At 36.7% G+C, this 18383-nt stretch overlaps 1 protein-coding gene across 1 annotated transcript in view; it reads right to left on the bottom strand.

Moving 5' to 3' along the window:
- The window catches only part of Kcnh5 (potassium voltage-gated channel subfamily H member 5), a 270939-nt gene that overhangs the window by 63602 nt on the left and 188954 nt on the right, over positions 1–18383 (bottom strand). Inside the window, exon 9 of the mRNA XM_070032105.1 lies at positions 11293–11545. Within this exon, the coding sequence (XP_069888206.1) occupies positions 11293–11545 (253 nt within the window). The remainder of the gene's footprint in view (positions 1–11292; positions 11546–18383) is intronic.

Raw genomic sequence — 18383 nt, 5'->3', positions numbered from 1 at the left:
TTAAGAGGCATTCCAGGATAAGGGATGAAAGCAAGCCTGATACTGAGATGTTAAAATTCCTCCATGATCATGTGGTCAGCATAAAATAAGCCATAATAGAACAATACTTGTTCAAAGCAATTCATTTCTGGCCATCCAAAAATTCCTTGTAGTACCCGGATTGTGAAATGGTAACCCCTCTGTACAGCACCTTAATAATAACAATAAAATGATATATATTTTTAAAAGCCACACATTTAAAAAAATTCCTTGAAGTTAGTGACAATAATAAACTTCCTGAGGACCTTATATTCATACAAAGAGAGATTTTTGTGATCAAGCATGAAGCTAGAGTCTCTGGGACAAGTAGTATGGTAACCTAGGAGATCATTTAATTATCAAAATTTAAAAGATGAACCCTATATTCTTTCAGCGTGATATGTTTCAGAAGTCTGTATTATTCTTCTTGAACAACTTATTCCAATGATAATTATTTATTCTAATTACACTATCAAGGGTGCTAAATTTAGTTATAAAAATGTCCCCTGAAGGCTGGGAGCTGGTGGCTCATGTTGTAATCCTAGCTAGTCAGGAGGCTGAGATCTGAGGATCACGTTTCAAAGTCCGCCCAGGCAGGAAGGTGCATGTGACTCTTATCTCCAATTAACAACCAAAACCAGCCAGAAGTGGAATTGTGGTTCAAGCGATAAAGTGCTATCCTTGGGCAAAAATGCTCATGGACAGTGCTCAGGCTCTGAGTTCAAGCCCCAGGTCCCGCACAAGCATGCAAGTGTGCAAGTCCATGCACATGCACACACGCACACGTGCACACACGCACACACACACACACACACACACACACACACACACACACACACAAATGTCCACTAAAATCAGGGGGTTGATAGTACATGTCAATAATCCCAGTACTCTCAAGGCAGAGGAAGGAGGATTGGGAGTTTGAGATTAGTCTGGGCTATATAGTGAATTCCCAAGAAATCTGAAACAGAGTCTATAAAGACAGCAAGACTCTATCTCTAAAAAGAAGAAAAAAACTTTTAATAGGCCAATAAAGTAGACTAACATAAAGGTCAATAAATAAATAAATCAAGAAATATTGTGTAGTCACTAAGTTGCATAGATTTTTTAAGTGACAGAGAAATGCTCATATTACATACATAATTAACACAGCTTGTCAAACCATACAATAAGTAAATCTCACTGTATGTACCTCAGAGACCAAACACACAAGCATACACAAAGCCTGGAAGCAGATGTATTTAAAAAAAAAAAAAAAACAAAACGGTAGATTCTCTCTGCATTATAGGACAATGGGTGAGTTTGTCTTACAATTTTGTAAACCAAAGACATTAATAACTGTTAGATCATCATAGTCCCTGGTACTATAAAAAATAATGTTGCTAACAGCCTATCTTACTCTACTTTTTGTTCTTTTTCCTCTATCGTTGTTCTATATTTTCCTTAAAGAAAAAAAGAATTATATTTCCCTTTGATTCATTTCTATGATTCTTTCTCAAAATGATCAATTATAATACAATCTCTGACCCATTTGTAAGTGCTCATTACTTTTTTAACTCTATGCTTACATGTAGTGTATGCTTCAGGAATAATACATGCCTTTCACTCAGTAATTTCACTTCTGGGAATTATTTAGGAAATTTCCCAATAGAACCAAAATATATAATTATGTTGTTATATACAGCATATGATGTTGATTTGCAAGTTGAAATAAGTTGTGATAAAAGCCAACAATAATAATGATTTATATATATATATATATATATATATATATATATATATATATAAAGAAAATAGTGTGTTCTTAAATGGCCACAGTGACTGGCTGCAGGGGGTATGCTGATGATTTTTCTTCTTCTACTCAATGATTTCCAAATTTTTCCATATGACTGTATAGACTTTATTAAAAACAGCAAACTATTTTCACAGATATCTTCCTTATACTTTTTAATAACACTGAGTTCATAAAATGTCTTGATATGTATAATTGTTCATAAACATTTATTATTATAGGTCCCCATAAGAGGTTAAAGATATTCAATACATATGCCAATATAGACCATTTTTAATTGTGAAGGCATTCAAATATACATTTACAATTGATTCTACCAAGCTTATGAAATTAAAATTCCTACCATATTTCTAACCTAAAACTTTTAAATTTAAATTATTTATTATTTTTTCCAGTACTGGGAATCAACTCTAGATCCTCTCTTGTGCTAGCCAAGTGCTTTACCACTCAGCTACACCCAGCCCCTAAATTATTTATCTCTTTGGAATCCTGGGGAAATAAATCTATGATGTGGAAAAGATAATAAGAAGCTAGAATATTAACTCATGACAAACTGTCTTCCCTGCTTCTCCTCCAAAACCTGTTGAGAAATAAAACAAAATTAGCTAATGTTGGTTTTAATTACCAAATTAACTAATTCTGCTCCCTACAACAGAATTCATATTACATAATACACACACTGATATTTTCATGACAATCTCCACTAAAATATGCAATGTATGTCAGATAGAAATCTAATAAAAACATCTCAAAACTATGTTTGCTTTATCCAGCTTTCTGTCACCTAGTAGGAATTCTACTCATAACATACTTTAAATTAGTGAATGAGTCGAATAGATGGTGTAGCTAAGCTGGCTCATGTCTTTCTTCAAGGTATATAATGCATATTAATGCACATTCACACAATCTGCAGAAATGGGCGTGCAAGCAGGGAATTATGCATGGAATACCAAGGGAGAAGTACCCCAATTTCCCACCACAAACATTTGCACACCCTTTCAGTGAGAAGAATTCCTATGGTATTCATTACTATAGAGTATTCAATGCTGGTTTTTAGGTCAGCTCCTGCTGGGTGCAAGTAGTCTCAGCTATAAACAGTTTAGAGATTGGGCAAACTTTAACCTCTCTCAAATCCTTAAAATAGCAGCAAAGTTTGCACTCAACATGAAAGTTGTTGTTTGGTCTATTTATATTTTCTCAGTTCTCTGCATCAGGGCTTATGAAATATTTCAGTGTGAAACCACAGGAAACAGGATTGCAAAATAGAAGTGAATGTTAAAGATTTGGGTAGTAGGAAACTGAAAAAAAATGTTAAAGACCAAACAGAGACACAGTTCTAACATAATTAGAGCAGTAATACAGTTTGTGGTATTCTTGGGATTATGGTTCTCTATAGGGCTGATTTTACAGCTAGATTAAAAAAAAAACTGTGAGAAGCATTATTTGGTGAGTTAATGACATGGGTAAAGTAAATGCATAAAGATGATCACAGTATTCATTAGTGAAAATAGCTAACTAGCATACCCAATAGATCCTTAAAATATCATTTGAGTTTTATGTAGGTGGTTTCCAGTGGATATTTATGGGAATACTATAATGTATGTGATCATTCAAATAAGTTTGTGTGTGTGTGCCATCAGTAAATAGCATAGATTATTTAAATGAATTAGAGAAATGCTCACATTGTATAAATACAAAAATTGTGTGTGTGTGTGTGTGTGTGTGTGTGTGTGTGTGTGTGTGTGGCCCCAATAGCTTTGGATACACAAAGCATGAGGGGGGTGAAGGCACTAAAATGGATTATAATATTAAGTTATGCAACCATACACCAGTAGAGACATTTCAGTTTTTTCCATATCTTGGTTGTAATATAATGAATAAAGAGTGCAGACATTTTCGTGATGATTTCATCTCCTTTGAGTTTGTAGCCAGAAGACAGATAACTGGTTAATAAGGTATTTCTATGTTTTAAACTTCTTTAGGAATATCCAGGCTGTTTTCAATAATGACTGTATAAAAGTATCTTTCTACCAAACAAGTACTAGTAAACAAACTCATCAACATTCATTATCTCCTAATTTTTACATAATGCTATCCTAATAGTCTTGAGGTAGTATAAAGATATATTTCCTATTTCTCTGATATTTAATAACAGTAGGAACCTCTTCAATTAGTATGAAGTAGGGTGTGTGTGTGTGTGTGTGTGTGTGTGTCAGTCCTGGGGCTTGAACTCAGGACCTGGTCACTGTTACTAAGCTTTTCTGTTCAAGGCCAGTGCTCTACCACTTAAACCACAGCTCAACTTCCAGGTTTTTGTTTTGTCTTGTTTTGTTTTTGGTGCTTAATTGGAGATAAGAGTCTCACAGACTCTCCTGACCAGTCTGGCTTCAAACTGATTGTCAGATCTTAGCCTCCTGAGTAGCTAGGATTATAGGCAAGAACCACTGGTGCCCAGCTTGGTGTTGACTAATTTTATGTCTTCTCTGGAGAAGTGTCTGTTCAAGTCCTTTGCCTTATTTATTCATTCATTTATTAATTGGTGGCAATGGGGACTGAATTCAGGGCCTTGAGCTTAAGTAAGGCAGGCACTCTATCACTTGAATCATGCTTCCAGTCCTGTTTTGCATTCATTATTATTATTGTTTAACAAGGGCTCACTTTTCCCCATATTTCCCTAGACTGCAATTTTCCTATTTATACTTCCCACAAAGCTGGGGTGACATGTATACAACACTGCATTGAACTTTTCATGGTTGAGAAGTATGACTTTTGAGTTTTTTGTTTTTTCATTTATTTTTAACTTGGGACCACTAAGTTGGAAAGATGTTTTGTTTTACCTTGTCATTGTATCACAATTACATGGACAGATTAACAAGAACTTAACTTCACAATTGACAATGGATAGTTTATATATTTGTTAAAATTAAATTAATCCTCCATAAGAAAAGATCTTCTGCTTTGTTTTTCTAAAAAGATTTTAGACCTGTCGTCTAAAATAATGCTCATCTTACAACTAAGTCTTACAACTGACACATGTCAAGTGAGAGAAACAATGGTTCACCTCATTCAATTAATGCACTTGGTGTCCTAACCCCAACTTCGCTCTAACCTATTAATTCAAGAATCCCAATGCTAAGCCAGGCGCCAGTGGCTCACGCCTAAAATCCTAGCTACTCAGGAGGCTGAGATCTGAGGATCATGGCTCAAAGCCAGCCCAGGCAAGAAAGTCCATGAGACTCTGATCTCCAATCAACCACCAGAAAACCAACACACACACACACACACACACACACACACCACACACACACACACACACACACACACATACACGAATCCCATTGCTAGACATACATCCAAAAGAATTGAAATCAAAATCTTAAAGGGATATCTATAATCATATACTCATATTCATTGCAGCATTCTTTAAAATACCAAATATGGACACAATGGAATATTATTCAATCTTTAAAAAGGAGGCAATTCTGCCATTTGCAGCATCATGGATGAACCTAGAGGGCATTAGTGTAGGGACCTCTGAAGCTTATCTGTGAGACCTGGAAAAGGTTTAAGAGGTTGGAGTGCTGCCTGGACAGCACTCTGAATGCTGAGAGCTGGCCATGGAAGGGTTAAAACAGAAGCTGTGGAGAGGGTTAGAGACTGGATTGCCACTCCTCCCACCTAGCTCCTGCTCCAGGCTTTCATTGGGCTGGGAGCTGTGTCAGGGACCTTGACAACTTAACCTTGGACTCATTATATGGACACTGTGTCTGGACTTTCCCTGGACTGCAGTCTCCTGTCTCAAAAGAGTAAGAGAACCCATGTCTCTCAAATATTCTATTTTAGCTCATTGTAATTTTTTTTTTTTTTTTTTTTTGGTCATGGGGCTTGAACTCTGTACCTGGGCACTTCCCTCAGCTCTTCAGCTCAAGGCTAGTGCTCTACCACTTGAGCCACAGTGCCACTTCCAGTTTTCTGGTGGTTAATTGGAGATAAGAGTCTCACAGACTTACCTGCCTGGGCTGGCACTGAACCACGATCCTCAGATCTCAGCTTCTTGAGTAGCTAGGATGAGAATTGTGAGCCCCACTCTGATTGTAATATTAACTTAGGTGCTTTATGTTTTGCATGTATCCATGGTAACCTTCCCTGTGTAACTCAAATAAATAGGATTGTTTGTGGGGTCTCAGGGCCTAAGTGCAGGAGAGCTATGGGCCCCTTGTCTCCCCCCTTTTCTATCTATGTCTACATCTCTGTGCTTTCTAATTTTCTTTGGTCCAAGATCCTGTGCACTGCTCAGGTTGCAGTTAGGAACCATGAGGGTAAGTGAAATAAAATAGTCATAGGAGGACAAATACTGAATGATAGTTCTTATATGAAATATGGCAAAAGCAAATGAGTTTTTAGGAATTAAAGCTAAATGAGAGCATGCTGTCCTGAGTTCAGGCCCAAGTACTAGCAAAGAAGGGTGCTGGGGAGAGGATCTGCAATGAAGTCTATATTACTAGGATTGGAAATACTTCCATATTATCCAAAACATATGTAGGCTGAGAAACTCTAAAATACAGACATTGAACCAGAGATAAATGATGCTATAAACAATGCTTAAGCATTTAAAGTAAGAACATTTATACTGAGGCAAACACGTATTAAAGAGAAAGAAACCAGACAACTTGTTTGCCCTTTATAAACATATCCAAATGAACTTTAATACATGCAGGACAAATCTACAGATTTTACGGTTCATATTATAAAACCACAGATATGTGGGATTGGGGGGGAGGGGGGAGGCTGGGAAGGGATGTGAAGGGTAAACACAGGAGGAGGCTGCAATGCTTGGTAAGAAATGTACGCATTATCCTGTCCATGTAATTGTAACTCCTCTGTACAGTATGTTCACAAATAAAATAAAATTAAATTAAAAAAAAAACCCACAGATATGTGAGAAAAATAAGAGGAAATAATGTTCTGGAACTTGGGAAAGCCTTTTGAAGGGTTTAACAGGTAATACATTTGACTTCTAACCACAAGTATACAAGAAAAAATCTTAACCACAGCAAAAAAAAAATGTCCCATTTTCATGTTCTCAAAATGGCAAAATATTATTCATTCACAGCTCAGATTTTTAATTTTCAGAACCACAAGTTTTCTCTGATGATACACAAACGTTCACAACAGGGATTTTAAGTTGTTCTAATCTTGAACCTACGTGTTAGAAACTACCCTTCTACTATCACTAAGCTCATTTAATCCAACTTCCCTTTCTTTTCCATGACTTCCTTCCCCAAAGCCGAGCAGTACTTAACACATCCATCCAAACCCTACGTAAGTGATGGCAGGTCTCTGAGGAATTTGAAGTTACAATGAAATGACTTAAGATAGAGACTGTTTTAACGTAAGAACTCTAACCTCATGCTCTAATAATCAATAAGAACAGAAGAGAAAAGAAGAAACGTAAATGCCAAAAACAATTGTCTTGGGCATTGGGTCTATTGTTGGTGGCAAATGCTATTTTTATATACGTTGAAAGGTACAATATACTTGTCAAGGCATTTAGAAATAACCTGGCTATTTCAACCACACCAATAAATCTGTTCACATTAAGTAATTACAGAGTAGAAACTACAAAGTAAGAAGACATTAACAAAGATAAAATATTATGTATGCATCATGAACTTAATTTTGGAATTCTTTGTGTTTTATAAGAAGTGGGAAGGTCAGAAAAAGGTGGAGGTGTAGAAACTGCAAAAGCTTCAAGTTGGAAGAGACACGAACTGCAATTACATTCCTGTGCCCTATTTAGAAAACATGTAGAAGTCATCTTTTGACGTTCAAAAAGGAGATATTTGTTGACTGCATTTTATCTTTCCATTAATTAGTTCTGCTTCAGAACTTATTCATTAAACTCCTCAGCACTTTTGACACACTAAGGAATTATGTACCCACCAAGAGGCTACAGAGGCAAGGATCCAAAAGAATAAAACTGCACCTGTTTCAGGATCCAGAGATTCTAATTAATTTCAAAATGACCTCCCCTCCTCTACTTTTTCACTAGCAAATGAGCCCGTGTAGGAGATAGGAAGGCTGCTAAATAAAGTTATAGAAACTTGATCTACTGATTCATTAAGGTAGGAGAGAAAGCAAGAAAAATCAAGGAAGGAAGGAGGGAGAACAGAAGACTGGAGGAAGAGGAGGAGAAAGAAGAGAAAGAGAGACAAAGAAAGACAGAAACAGAGGAGGTGTTTTTAGGAAAAGAGTTTCTATAAAAAAAATTGTGAGTGATTAAAATCCAGAGATGTTCATATAATTCTTTCTCTCATTACACCAATATAGGAAAAGTCTTTGAATCCCACAATTTTGGGGGAAAAAGAACAAGAAACACACACTCTAAGAAATAAAATGTGACAGTTATATGAGACTGGTTCTAATACCCAGGGGCCAGTGTTCATTTTCACTCTGGTATTGGGTAAAAGCAGTTACCATTTTATTTCAAAATGAAAGGAAAATGCATTTTGTCTGTCTCACTGAGCAAATGATTCTCTTTTAGTAGACCCAGCCCAGAGGCACGATACTCCAAGCTTTCTCCAACCTTTTTTTAGAAAAGGAATTACCAAGGTGCAGCTATAATGAAGAAAATGGGCCAAAACAAATGACCAGGAGTCAGCTGCTGAGCTAATGTATCATGACAATCTCATTTTCATGTGATATATTGATGTCTGTTTCCCTCAATCCCCATTGAGGGAACTTTTGGGAAATTGAAACACATTGGTTTGGGACTTGTGTTTTATCCTCCTCTTTAAGTAAACCTTTAAGTCTGTTCAAAGTGCTGGATGCTGGGTTTATGTTCATCCTAGCTACTTAGGAGGCTGAGATTTGAACATCAAAGGTTTGAAGCCAGCCCAGACAGGAAAATCCATGAGACTCTTATACAAATTAACCACGAAAATGCTGGAAGTGGAAATGGTAGAGCACCAGCCTTGGGCAAAAAACTAAGCGATAGTGCCAGGTCTTGTTCTGTTTTTAAAAAATATTTTATTATATTTAACTAGTTGTACAAAGGAGTTGCCATTCACCAAAGTAGTTTATGGATTCAGTTCATCTTGATCAATGTCATACCTTTCAGCATTGTCATCCAATTGTTCAATTTTTATGGAGGATTAACTATGCTTCTCTTATACTCCAGCCAACACAGCAGAGCAAACCCCAGGTAGCATTCAATATAACCAGAGAAATGATTCTAGTGTACTACATTCCTTTCTTGCAAAAATATTTTCAAAATTTGTTCCTAGGATTGTAACTGTAAGATTATTTATAAACAGTGGAGAAAAAGTTTGCAAACAATGCTATTCAGAGATCTTCCACCCTTTGCCATTTTTGATCACTCACATTTTTTTTTTAATAGAAACTCTTTTCCTATAAAAGGTCATTTCTTCTTGCTTCTTTTTCAAAAAATTGTGATTTTTATTTTTAGGTCCATTTTCATTTTTGTGTTGGATTTGAAATCAGCTTTCGTTGTGGCTTTTGTGGCTTTCTAAATCCATCGACCTTTTTCTTATGAGAATAAGTAGCATTCAAGTTGCAGTGGGCTCACTTCAGTAACTAAAAATCCAATCATTTAAAGATTGAGCTCATTTTTCATGAGATACCAACCATGATGAATATGATCAAAATGGACATCTTGGCAAAGTCTAACTTACTTCACCTGAGAAAAAAAAACATAGGCTCATCACTCCTTCCTTTTAGATCTATGCTGCAGGCATCTGAGCAGAAAGTGACTGAAAAGTTCATCTAGAATATTCTTAAACAATGTGTATATTTTACACAATCCTCAAACTGCCAATATTTAATTTTGTCAGTGTCCTGCACTGTTATCGCTTTCATGGTCATACTGTTATTAGAATAACTATCTACTGGATCTCTGAATTTGAGAATGAAATATTTTAGTGACCACTTTTTTGTATTATCTTTACATAGCTGTACAAAGCAGCTGTTATTTAACAAAGCAGTTTATCAATGTAATATATCTTGATCACTGTTACCCCTTTCAACATTCTCACCCATCCCCACCCTCAACCAGCCTTCCCTCACCTCTTCTTAATTTCCTAGGATCTACATTGGATTTTTATCTGTATTTCTCCCTCTTCCCCTCTTCAGTCTTCTATCTCTTTTCCCTTGACCCCACCCTAACCCCATCTAGTACAGCTTCCTGGTGCTTCATTTTGCTGAACTTTTATTTCTGGCTTTCTAAGAAATTATGCTATTTGAGATTTCCCTTGACTCTACCATGTTTTGATTAATACATTTGTGTACACTTGCATTCCATCCAACATAATCGACTTATAGTCTGCAAGCTATATATAAGGGAAAACATTCATCCTGTTGCTCTAGGCCTGACTAACTTAACTATAATTTTTTTACAAAGCTTTCCATTTCTTTACAAATAGTACAATATCATTCTATCTAATGGATAAGTATAATTCCACTGTGTATATGTAACACATTCTGTTGATGACCAATAGACACATGAAGAAATGTTCAACATCTCTGACCATAAAGGAAATGCAAATCAAAACAATAATGGCCACTATCAAGGAAATAAACACTTAACAGATGCTGGAGAGGATGTGGCCAAAAGGGAACTCTACTACATTGATGGTGTGAATGTAATCTTGTTTACCCACTCTGGAAAGCAGTATAGAGGTTCCTCAAAAAAAAAAAATTAAGCATAGAACTACCCTATGGATCCAGTAATTCCAGTCCTGGGTATTTAACCCAAAAGATTACAAACCAGAATACAGTGAAGCCACCAGCATAAACCATGTTTATTACAGCACTCTTCACCACAACATCTATTCTTGAATAGATCTAGAATGAATATTTTATTAGCCAAATGATTTCCCTGACTTAGGAAGATGGATGAATCAGATTTATAAACCCAGATGTCATTCACTCGCACTATGCTTCATTGTGAGACTCCTGAGAACCTTCTACAATTAACTTCTGAAATCCTCTGTGACAAGGCAGTGCAATCTGAATAGAGACTTAAGGTCATTCACTTACTAACTAGACAAGTCAGTAAGCTTTCCTGGGCGCTTCCTTAGCCTCTCTTTAAAGGAAAGGGCTGAAGTAGACAGGTTCCATTGCCTCTCTAGATTAACTCCCCAGGTTACTAACCAAACATTGATTCCTAAAGCCAGCTCACACTTACAGAGGACCTTGAGGCTGTCCTAAAGCAACTCTCCCACAAACTGCCACAGTTGAATCGGACTCTCATGCACCCCAACAGGCCATGATGAATACAAATAATGTTCATTGCTCAAGCACTATGACTGACTAGTTTTCACTAAGATCGTTTCATTACTACTCAATTTCTAAAGTTACCAAACTGGAAGAAGAAAAAAAAAAAGAAAATGTTTAAAAGCCTGACAGTCAATAGCTCTAAAGTCGTAATATGTTTGTGACTATGTGAGGAAAGTTCACAGTACCTAAAATAGCCACCACCTCATCGTCCTGGATGACCTCCAAGGAACCTGACACCACGAAGCAGAGAGCATCCACACTTTCTCCAGCATGGTAAATGAGATCGCCAGGAGCACAGTGAATGGTTTGGAACTCTACCGCCAAGGCGCGCAGACACCCATCGCTGGCCAATCGAAAGGCAGGATGCTCATTAAAAACCTTCCGGTTTAGATGAACGCAGATATCAGCTCTCATGTCCTTGGGACAGATGGAGAGGACCTGGAGAAAATGAGAGATGAAGATATAAGAGGGAACGAAAGAGGAATCATTCCTGGGTGGGGGGGCAAAGGCTCAAAAAATATTGTTGACTAAGACAGCACTGTACACAGTATAAGAAAGGCAAAATGAATAAGACACAGTTCTGCTCTCAAGGAGTTCACAATCTACTGAGAGGGGCCAACATTCCTATGGATTATCACAGTACAGTATCACGTAGGCAATGCTCTGAGAGGAGAATGGATCTCCCATGGTGAGAACAGTCAGGAAGAGTCTCAGAGGAAAAAAAAAAGATTACTGTCATCAAGGCTCACTAAAATGGGTAGTCACATACACTGCAGTCAAACATGTTTCAGAATTATAACTAAATCAGAATTGAGGACCACAGATTTCTGTGCACATTTAGAAATAGATTCCCACTCACCGATTCTAAGAAACTAAAATCAACAAAAGCAACCCCACCAACTTGACATGTTGGCTGATGTTGCTCTATTTTCTTCAGTCTGAGTGATTTTTCTTTTGCCAACAAATTCAAGGCCAGGCAGAAAGACAGAGAGAAAAAAATGTTTGCCCCAGCCTTCCATAAGGCTTAGGTAACTGGAAGTGTCACTCATCGCAGAGCAGACACATCACCGCATGACAGCTTTTGTTCATTCCAGCCTGACTCCTTCAAGACTTCTGGGGAGAATAGCAGAATTCAAGCTCTGGTCATCCATTGAAGGAGGGACAAATGGCAAGAATCATGCATAGAAAGCAATGTGGACAGACATTTTTATTTTAAATCAGTCATGAGGCTTGAACTCTGGGTCTGCAAGCTGTCCCTGAGCTCCTCAGCTCTACCACTTAAGCCATAGCACCACTTCCAGTTTTTTGGTAATTTACTGGAGATAAGAGTCTCACAGACTTTCCTGCCAGGGATGGCTGTGAACCATGATCCTCAGATCTCAGCCTCCTGAGTAGTCAGGATTATGGGCATGAGCCACTGGCACCCGGAGACACTTTTTATTGATACAGCTTTCGTATATAGCATTTAAATACTCAAGTTAGAATAGACTCCATCATTACATTGAATGGTAAGCAAGAGGTGATACTAAAGTTAGTACTACTCACCTTAAAGACATGCATACAAACTCAATTAGAACCTTCCACCAATATCCTTGATTAAACTATTGTGTTTGTTTTTTTAATGTAAGACTTCTGTTTCTCAAAGCTGAAGATAAGCTAGTTTCCCCTCATTATGTCATAGTGTATACTAATGTAATTCATAATACTTTTCTTTATTATACTAATCACACATATGAAGCCTTAAAAAATGACCTAAGATTTGAAATAGCTCCTAACTATTCCTTTTGTTTGGGACTCACTCTGGATGAAACTCTGGCTGCTTAAGTGTAGTAAAAGTGACCCCATCATACAGTCCAATTAAATTACACTTTATGAATTGGGAGAATTCATTCTCTGAACCTTTTCCTAATAGCTTAAACATTACTTCATATCACAGGCATCTGGGCTTGTTTTTTCATAATCTCTCAATTTTTCTAGTCAAAAGAAACTTCTCCCTTCCTTTTTTGAACTATCTCTTCTTTGAGGAAAGAAATACCATAACAGAGCTTTGAAAACAATTGGCGCTTTTATTATTCATACTATTTCAATAATAGTGCAATGTTTTCTTTCGTATATTAATTTTCACTGAGTTCAGACAACATTAGTTATTTAACACGTACTTTCTTAGCTTCTACTGTGATTCATATTTTGCATAATTAAGTTCCTCAATTTGGAAAGATAAATAAGACACAGGTGCTAACCATGACTTCAGAAGGTAAACACATAAGTGATCATTGTGCCTGAGTTTTATTTATGAGTTACAAAGATCAGGCTGAAGAGGACCTAAGTCTGGTGTAGATCTATGACTTAACTGTGTCTGTAGCCTTGAACACAGTATTTAATCTCATCAACCTCATCTCTGCAAGGGGGATAATAATAGTGCTTACATCAGAAACTCATTGTGGAGATTAAGGGGAAATGCTGATGACTTGAGCCAGTTCAGCTAGGCACATAGCAAGGCTAAATAAAGACTGGTTTTTAGCTTCCTCATGAATCATGAGTTTCTATAGTTTATTGGTGTTTTAACTCTCTGCCAAAGCAATTTTCTTTTTTCTTCACATTCTACCCCTGTATGACGCTTGTATCTGAACTGTTTTTATAGGAATGAAGAGAGTATTTTAGCATAAATCTAAAGGTATCTTAAGTACTCATTGAGGCCAAAATTTTTCTCAAGTTGGAAATAAAATGAGCTCTAAGAAAGCAAAAGAATGACTTTTAAATAAATACACACATATAAATAGTACACTGAAAAATGTATTGTGAAAATGTATTGGTCTGGGTCTGTTTCTATTCATTTACCGTATAGGACTTTCATTGCTTTAGATTTATTTTGTCAAGAGTCATCTTCTGTCCTTTAAAATCATTTTTTGAGGGTATAATCATTCAGTGTTTGTAATAATATGTTCACTGGTATACTAGAAGGGTTTTCATTGTACATTAAGAACATCCCTTTCTGTTTTATCCCATGTATGACACTAGATCATTTATCATTTTGATAGATGGTTTATACTTATGTCCAGATGCCAAGAAATGATAAGCCAAAACTAATTGTTAAGGTAGATCAAGGGGAGTCATGCGTAGGGCCTTTGCCATCTCTAGACAGATGATGTACCCGACATGAAAATAAAGCTGAAGTGCTATTTACCTGGGAAACGAAGGTGCTAATAACTGTCTCAGGCAAGGCAAAATTGTGTTTTAAATGGCAGAGCAAGACAGCACTCACACTTAGCCCACTGGTCTCAATTTCAATGTTCCCTGCACTAAATATCACATCCACCCTCCTCTAGGTACATTCCCCGATGGGTATCACCCAATTACCAGCAAATCAAATTACATTACATTAGAAAATGTTCAAGTGAAAAGTGGCTTTTGTTTGTCTCCAGAGCTGGTTAGTTCTCCCTTCTACATGTCAGCAAACTAATAAATTAAGGTTGGCTCTTAATTAAGACAAGCAATAAATTTTCCCTTCAGGAGAGCTATAGAATTATATAATTAATTAGTTTTGGGGATCTGCAAACCAATCCTGAAAATAAATAAATTAAAAAAAAGAAGAACATCTTGGTCTGAAAAATTAAGAAATATATACATTATTTATTATCCATTAAACCCAAGGCCCAGTGGTCCCTGAACAGATGTTCTCAGGCTCCAAAGGTTCAACCTCAACACTGTTTTCAGGAACTTTTCATAAACAAAGTAAATCCGGTGATACCTGGTTATTTCCAATGGCTTACCAAGATCTGTGCAAACACAATGATCTGTTCATGATGACCAGGTCCTCCTCCATCCTAACTACTTCCCCCAATGTGACCTCTCAGTCACACACTTCCACCACTCTGGCCTTGCCAGCCTCTCTCGTGACCACATTGGCAATACCCATCATCCTGTTTTTTTATTATCTAACTCCCATTCGCCTGTCACTGTCATAAACATAATCTCTATATGCACTACCATAGAATTTAGCAATATGGCTGCCCACAGGAGCACACTAATTCTAGAGAGGTAGAGATGGGGCGAATTAGGGCTCCATGCCAGCCTGAGTGAAAAGTCTATGAGATCCTCATCTCATCTAATTAAAAAAATTGGCATATTGATGCATGCTTATCACCCCAGCTATACAGAAAACATAAATGGGAGGATTGTGGCTCAAGGCAGCCAGTCGTAAATACAAAGCCCTATTTGAAAAAAAGGGGCTGGGGATGTGGCTCAGGAAGTAGAGGACTTGCCTTCCAAGTACAAGGCAATGAGTTCAAACTCAAGTTATTCCCCTTCAAAAAAAATTAGCAATGGACAGTAGACAAAGGAAGAGGTATTATGATCATTGTAACTGCTGTTTTTAAAGATGGCCACAGCTAGTAACATGAGGTGACACTGTCCAAAAAGAAACCAATGTACTCTCTACCTGACTTATATAACGGTAACCCCTCTACATCACCTTTATACTAGCAATTAAGAAAAGTTAAAAAATAGCAACATGGAATTATGATGAGGAATTTCGAACTTCTACTCTTCAGGTATAAGATAATTCTTCAGTGTGTTGGTGAACATGAGCCTTATGTACAATAATATATAAAACATGCAAGTTAAAAGAAAAAGAAAGCATTAAAAAAAACCATTTTAAAAAACATGCAAGTAGAATGATGCTAGGGAGAAGCAAAGATGGAGAGTGGGACTCACGGGCAGAGCTCCACAGGCCATTCAGTCATAGTTAGTGAACACTGGTTATGTGCCCAGCACTACGCAGGCCTTCTAGGTCTACAACCAAATTTTTCACACTGCTGCTTCCCTGGAGCTTTCGCTGGGCACAGATTGAAAAATCACTGTTCCGAGGCCAATGCTCCATTTACACATAAGACAAATGCATTTCATAAAAGCCATGTGATGTCCTGAGGTATTCTCAAAACATTATAAGCAAAACCTCTGTGGAGTTCCAGCTCTGAAGTCACACTCCTGAGTAAAGATCAATCAGGAATAAAGAATGTCATCTGGCATCTTCTGGCATTTTCTTTGTATATAACAACGACATAAATACTGATTTCTAAAAAGTCATTAAAATCCAATCTTGATTTTGGTTATTAGAATTTTCATTACTAATTAGAAATAATCAAAATCTATAGTTTGTTTATTGGAAAACTACTAATTTCCCACCTCAGTAGCTGAGAATGGTGTTCTTTAAAATTTTCTCATTACTTTTTAACAATTTAATAATTTTTAAAAGTTGGCATTTTAAATTTCATTTATTTTTCTTGTTTTTTATTTTGTTATGCCAGTCCTAGGGTTTGAACTCAGGGCCTCAGCTCTGTCCCTGAGCCTTTTTGCTCAAATCTGTCCATCTACCACTTGAGCTACACTTTTCCTTGCAGCTTTTTTTGGTAATTAAGTGGAGATAAGGGTCTCACAGACTTTCTGATTGGACTGGTTTCAAATTATTATTCTCAGATCTCAACCTCCTAAGTAGGTAGGATTACAAGCATAAGCAACTCAGCTTTAATTTTATTTTTGAGTTAACATGAGTTTTGTTGTAATATTTCTATATTTACATACAGTACACTTTGAACAATTTTCCCCTAATATTGTGTTACTTCCATTAATGCTGTTTTTGCTTAGGATTGCATTTGCTATTTGAGGATCTTCTGTTCATTCATATGAATTTTAGGATTGATTTTTCTTGTATTTCTCCAAAGAATGACATGTATTTTGATGGGCATTTTATTGGATTATGATAATACAGCCCCTTTTTGTTATTAATTCTGCTAATCCATTAACATGGGAGGTCTTCTGTTTGTTTGTTTGATTGTTTGTTTGTTTGTCAGTTGTGGGGCTTGAACTCTGGGCCTGAGCACTGTCTCTCAGCTCTTCAGCTCGAGGTGAGTGCTCTACCACTTGAGCTACGGTGCCACTTCCGAGGTCTTCCATCTTTTGGAATCTTCTTTAATTTCTATAAGGTTTTATAGTTGTAATTGTATAGGACTTTCACCTCCTTGAATAAACTTATACCTACTATTTTTTTCTTCTTTATTTCTTTTCATTTTTTGAGGGGCTATGAAATTTTCTTTTTTTTTTTTTTTGGTGGGGGGGTCCGGTCATGGGGCTTGAACTCTGGGCATGGGCACTGTCCCTCAGCTCTTCAGCTCAAGGCTAGCGCTCTACTACTTGTGCACAGCACCACTTCCAGCTTTTTTCTTTTTGCTTATGTGGTGCTGAGGAATCGAACCCAGGGCCTCATGCATGCAAGGTAAGCACTCTACCACTGAGCCACCTTCCCAGCCCCAACAAATGAAATTTTCTTGCTTTATATTTCAGCCTGTTGATTGTTGATATTTAGAAAAGCTATTTTTTTAATATGTTGATCTTACATCCTGCTACATTTCCAAAAATGTTTTATCAGATCTAGCAGGATTTTTTGTGTGTGAAATCTCTAACGTCTTTGAAGTATAGAATCATATCATCTACAAACACAGACACATAGATTCAATGGCAAGTGTACCAGATCTTTAGAGAACTGCCACCAATTCTCCTCAAACTTTTCCATGCAACATAACATGAATGATCACTAACAAACTGTTTCCATAATGCCAGCATTACATTCATTCCAAAACCAGACACAAGGAAAAAAGAACTATACACCTAGTCTCTTTAACAAACCTGGGTGCAAATATTTTCAACAAAATACTTGAAAACTGGATTCAAAAACATGTTAAAAAGATCACACTCTGGTCAAGCTGGTTTCATTTCAGGGATGTAAGGATGGTTTGGCATCCACAAATCAATCTGTAATCCATCATAAGCAAGAACAAGGACAAAAATCAAGTGATCATCTCAATTAATACAAAGAAAGTCTTTGACAAAACTCAATATCCATGTATGAGAAAAGCTCTGAAGCAAATAGAGAAATATACCCCAACATTATTTTAAAAAGGGCCATGTATGGTAAGCCCATAGCTAACAACATATCAAGTGGGGAAAAACTGAAATTTGTTTCTGCTAACGTCAGAAACAGATAAGGCTGTCTACTCACCCCACTCTTAGTGTGGTTCTGGAATTACTAACTAGAGCCAAAAGGCAAAAGGAAGATATAAAATAAGAACCAAATAGTTGGATTTTCCATCATTTTTAAACACTTTGACTTTAGGTACAGCAAACATATCGCATACTTGGGTGTATTAGCAAAGATGATAACAGTTATTCAATTTGCTAAAAGGAAGTCATCTCATTTAAAATGCAAGTTTTAGTTATATAT

Source organism: Dipodomys merriami, unplaced genomic scaffold (genome assembly GCF_024711535.1).
Source record: "Dipodomys merriami isolate MVZ:Mamm:240054 unplaced genomic scaffold, mDipMer1.0.p SCAF_1, whole genome shotgun sequence".
Taxonomy (NCBI): domain Eukaryota; kingdom Metazoa; phylum Chordata; class Mammalia; order Rodentia; family Heteromyidae; genus Dipodomys; species Dipodomys merriami.
The sequence above is the reverse complement of the archived record's forward strand: the minus strand, read 5'-3'. Positions and strand labels throughout refer to the sequence as shown.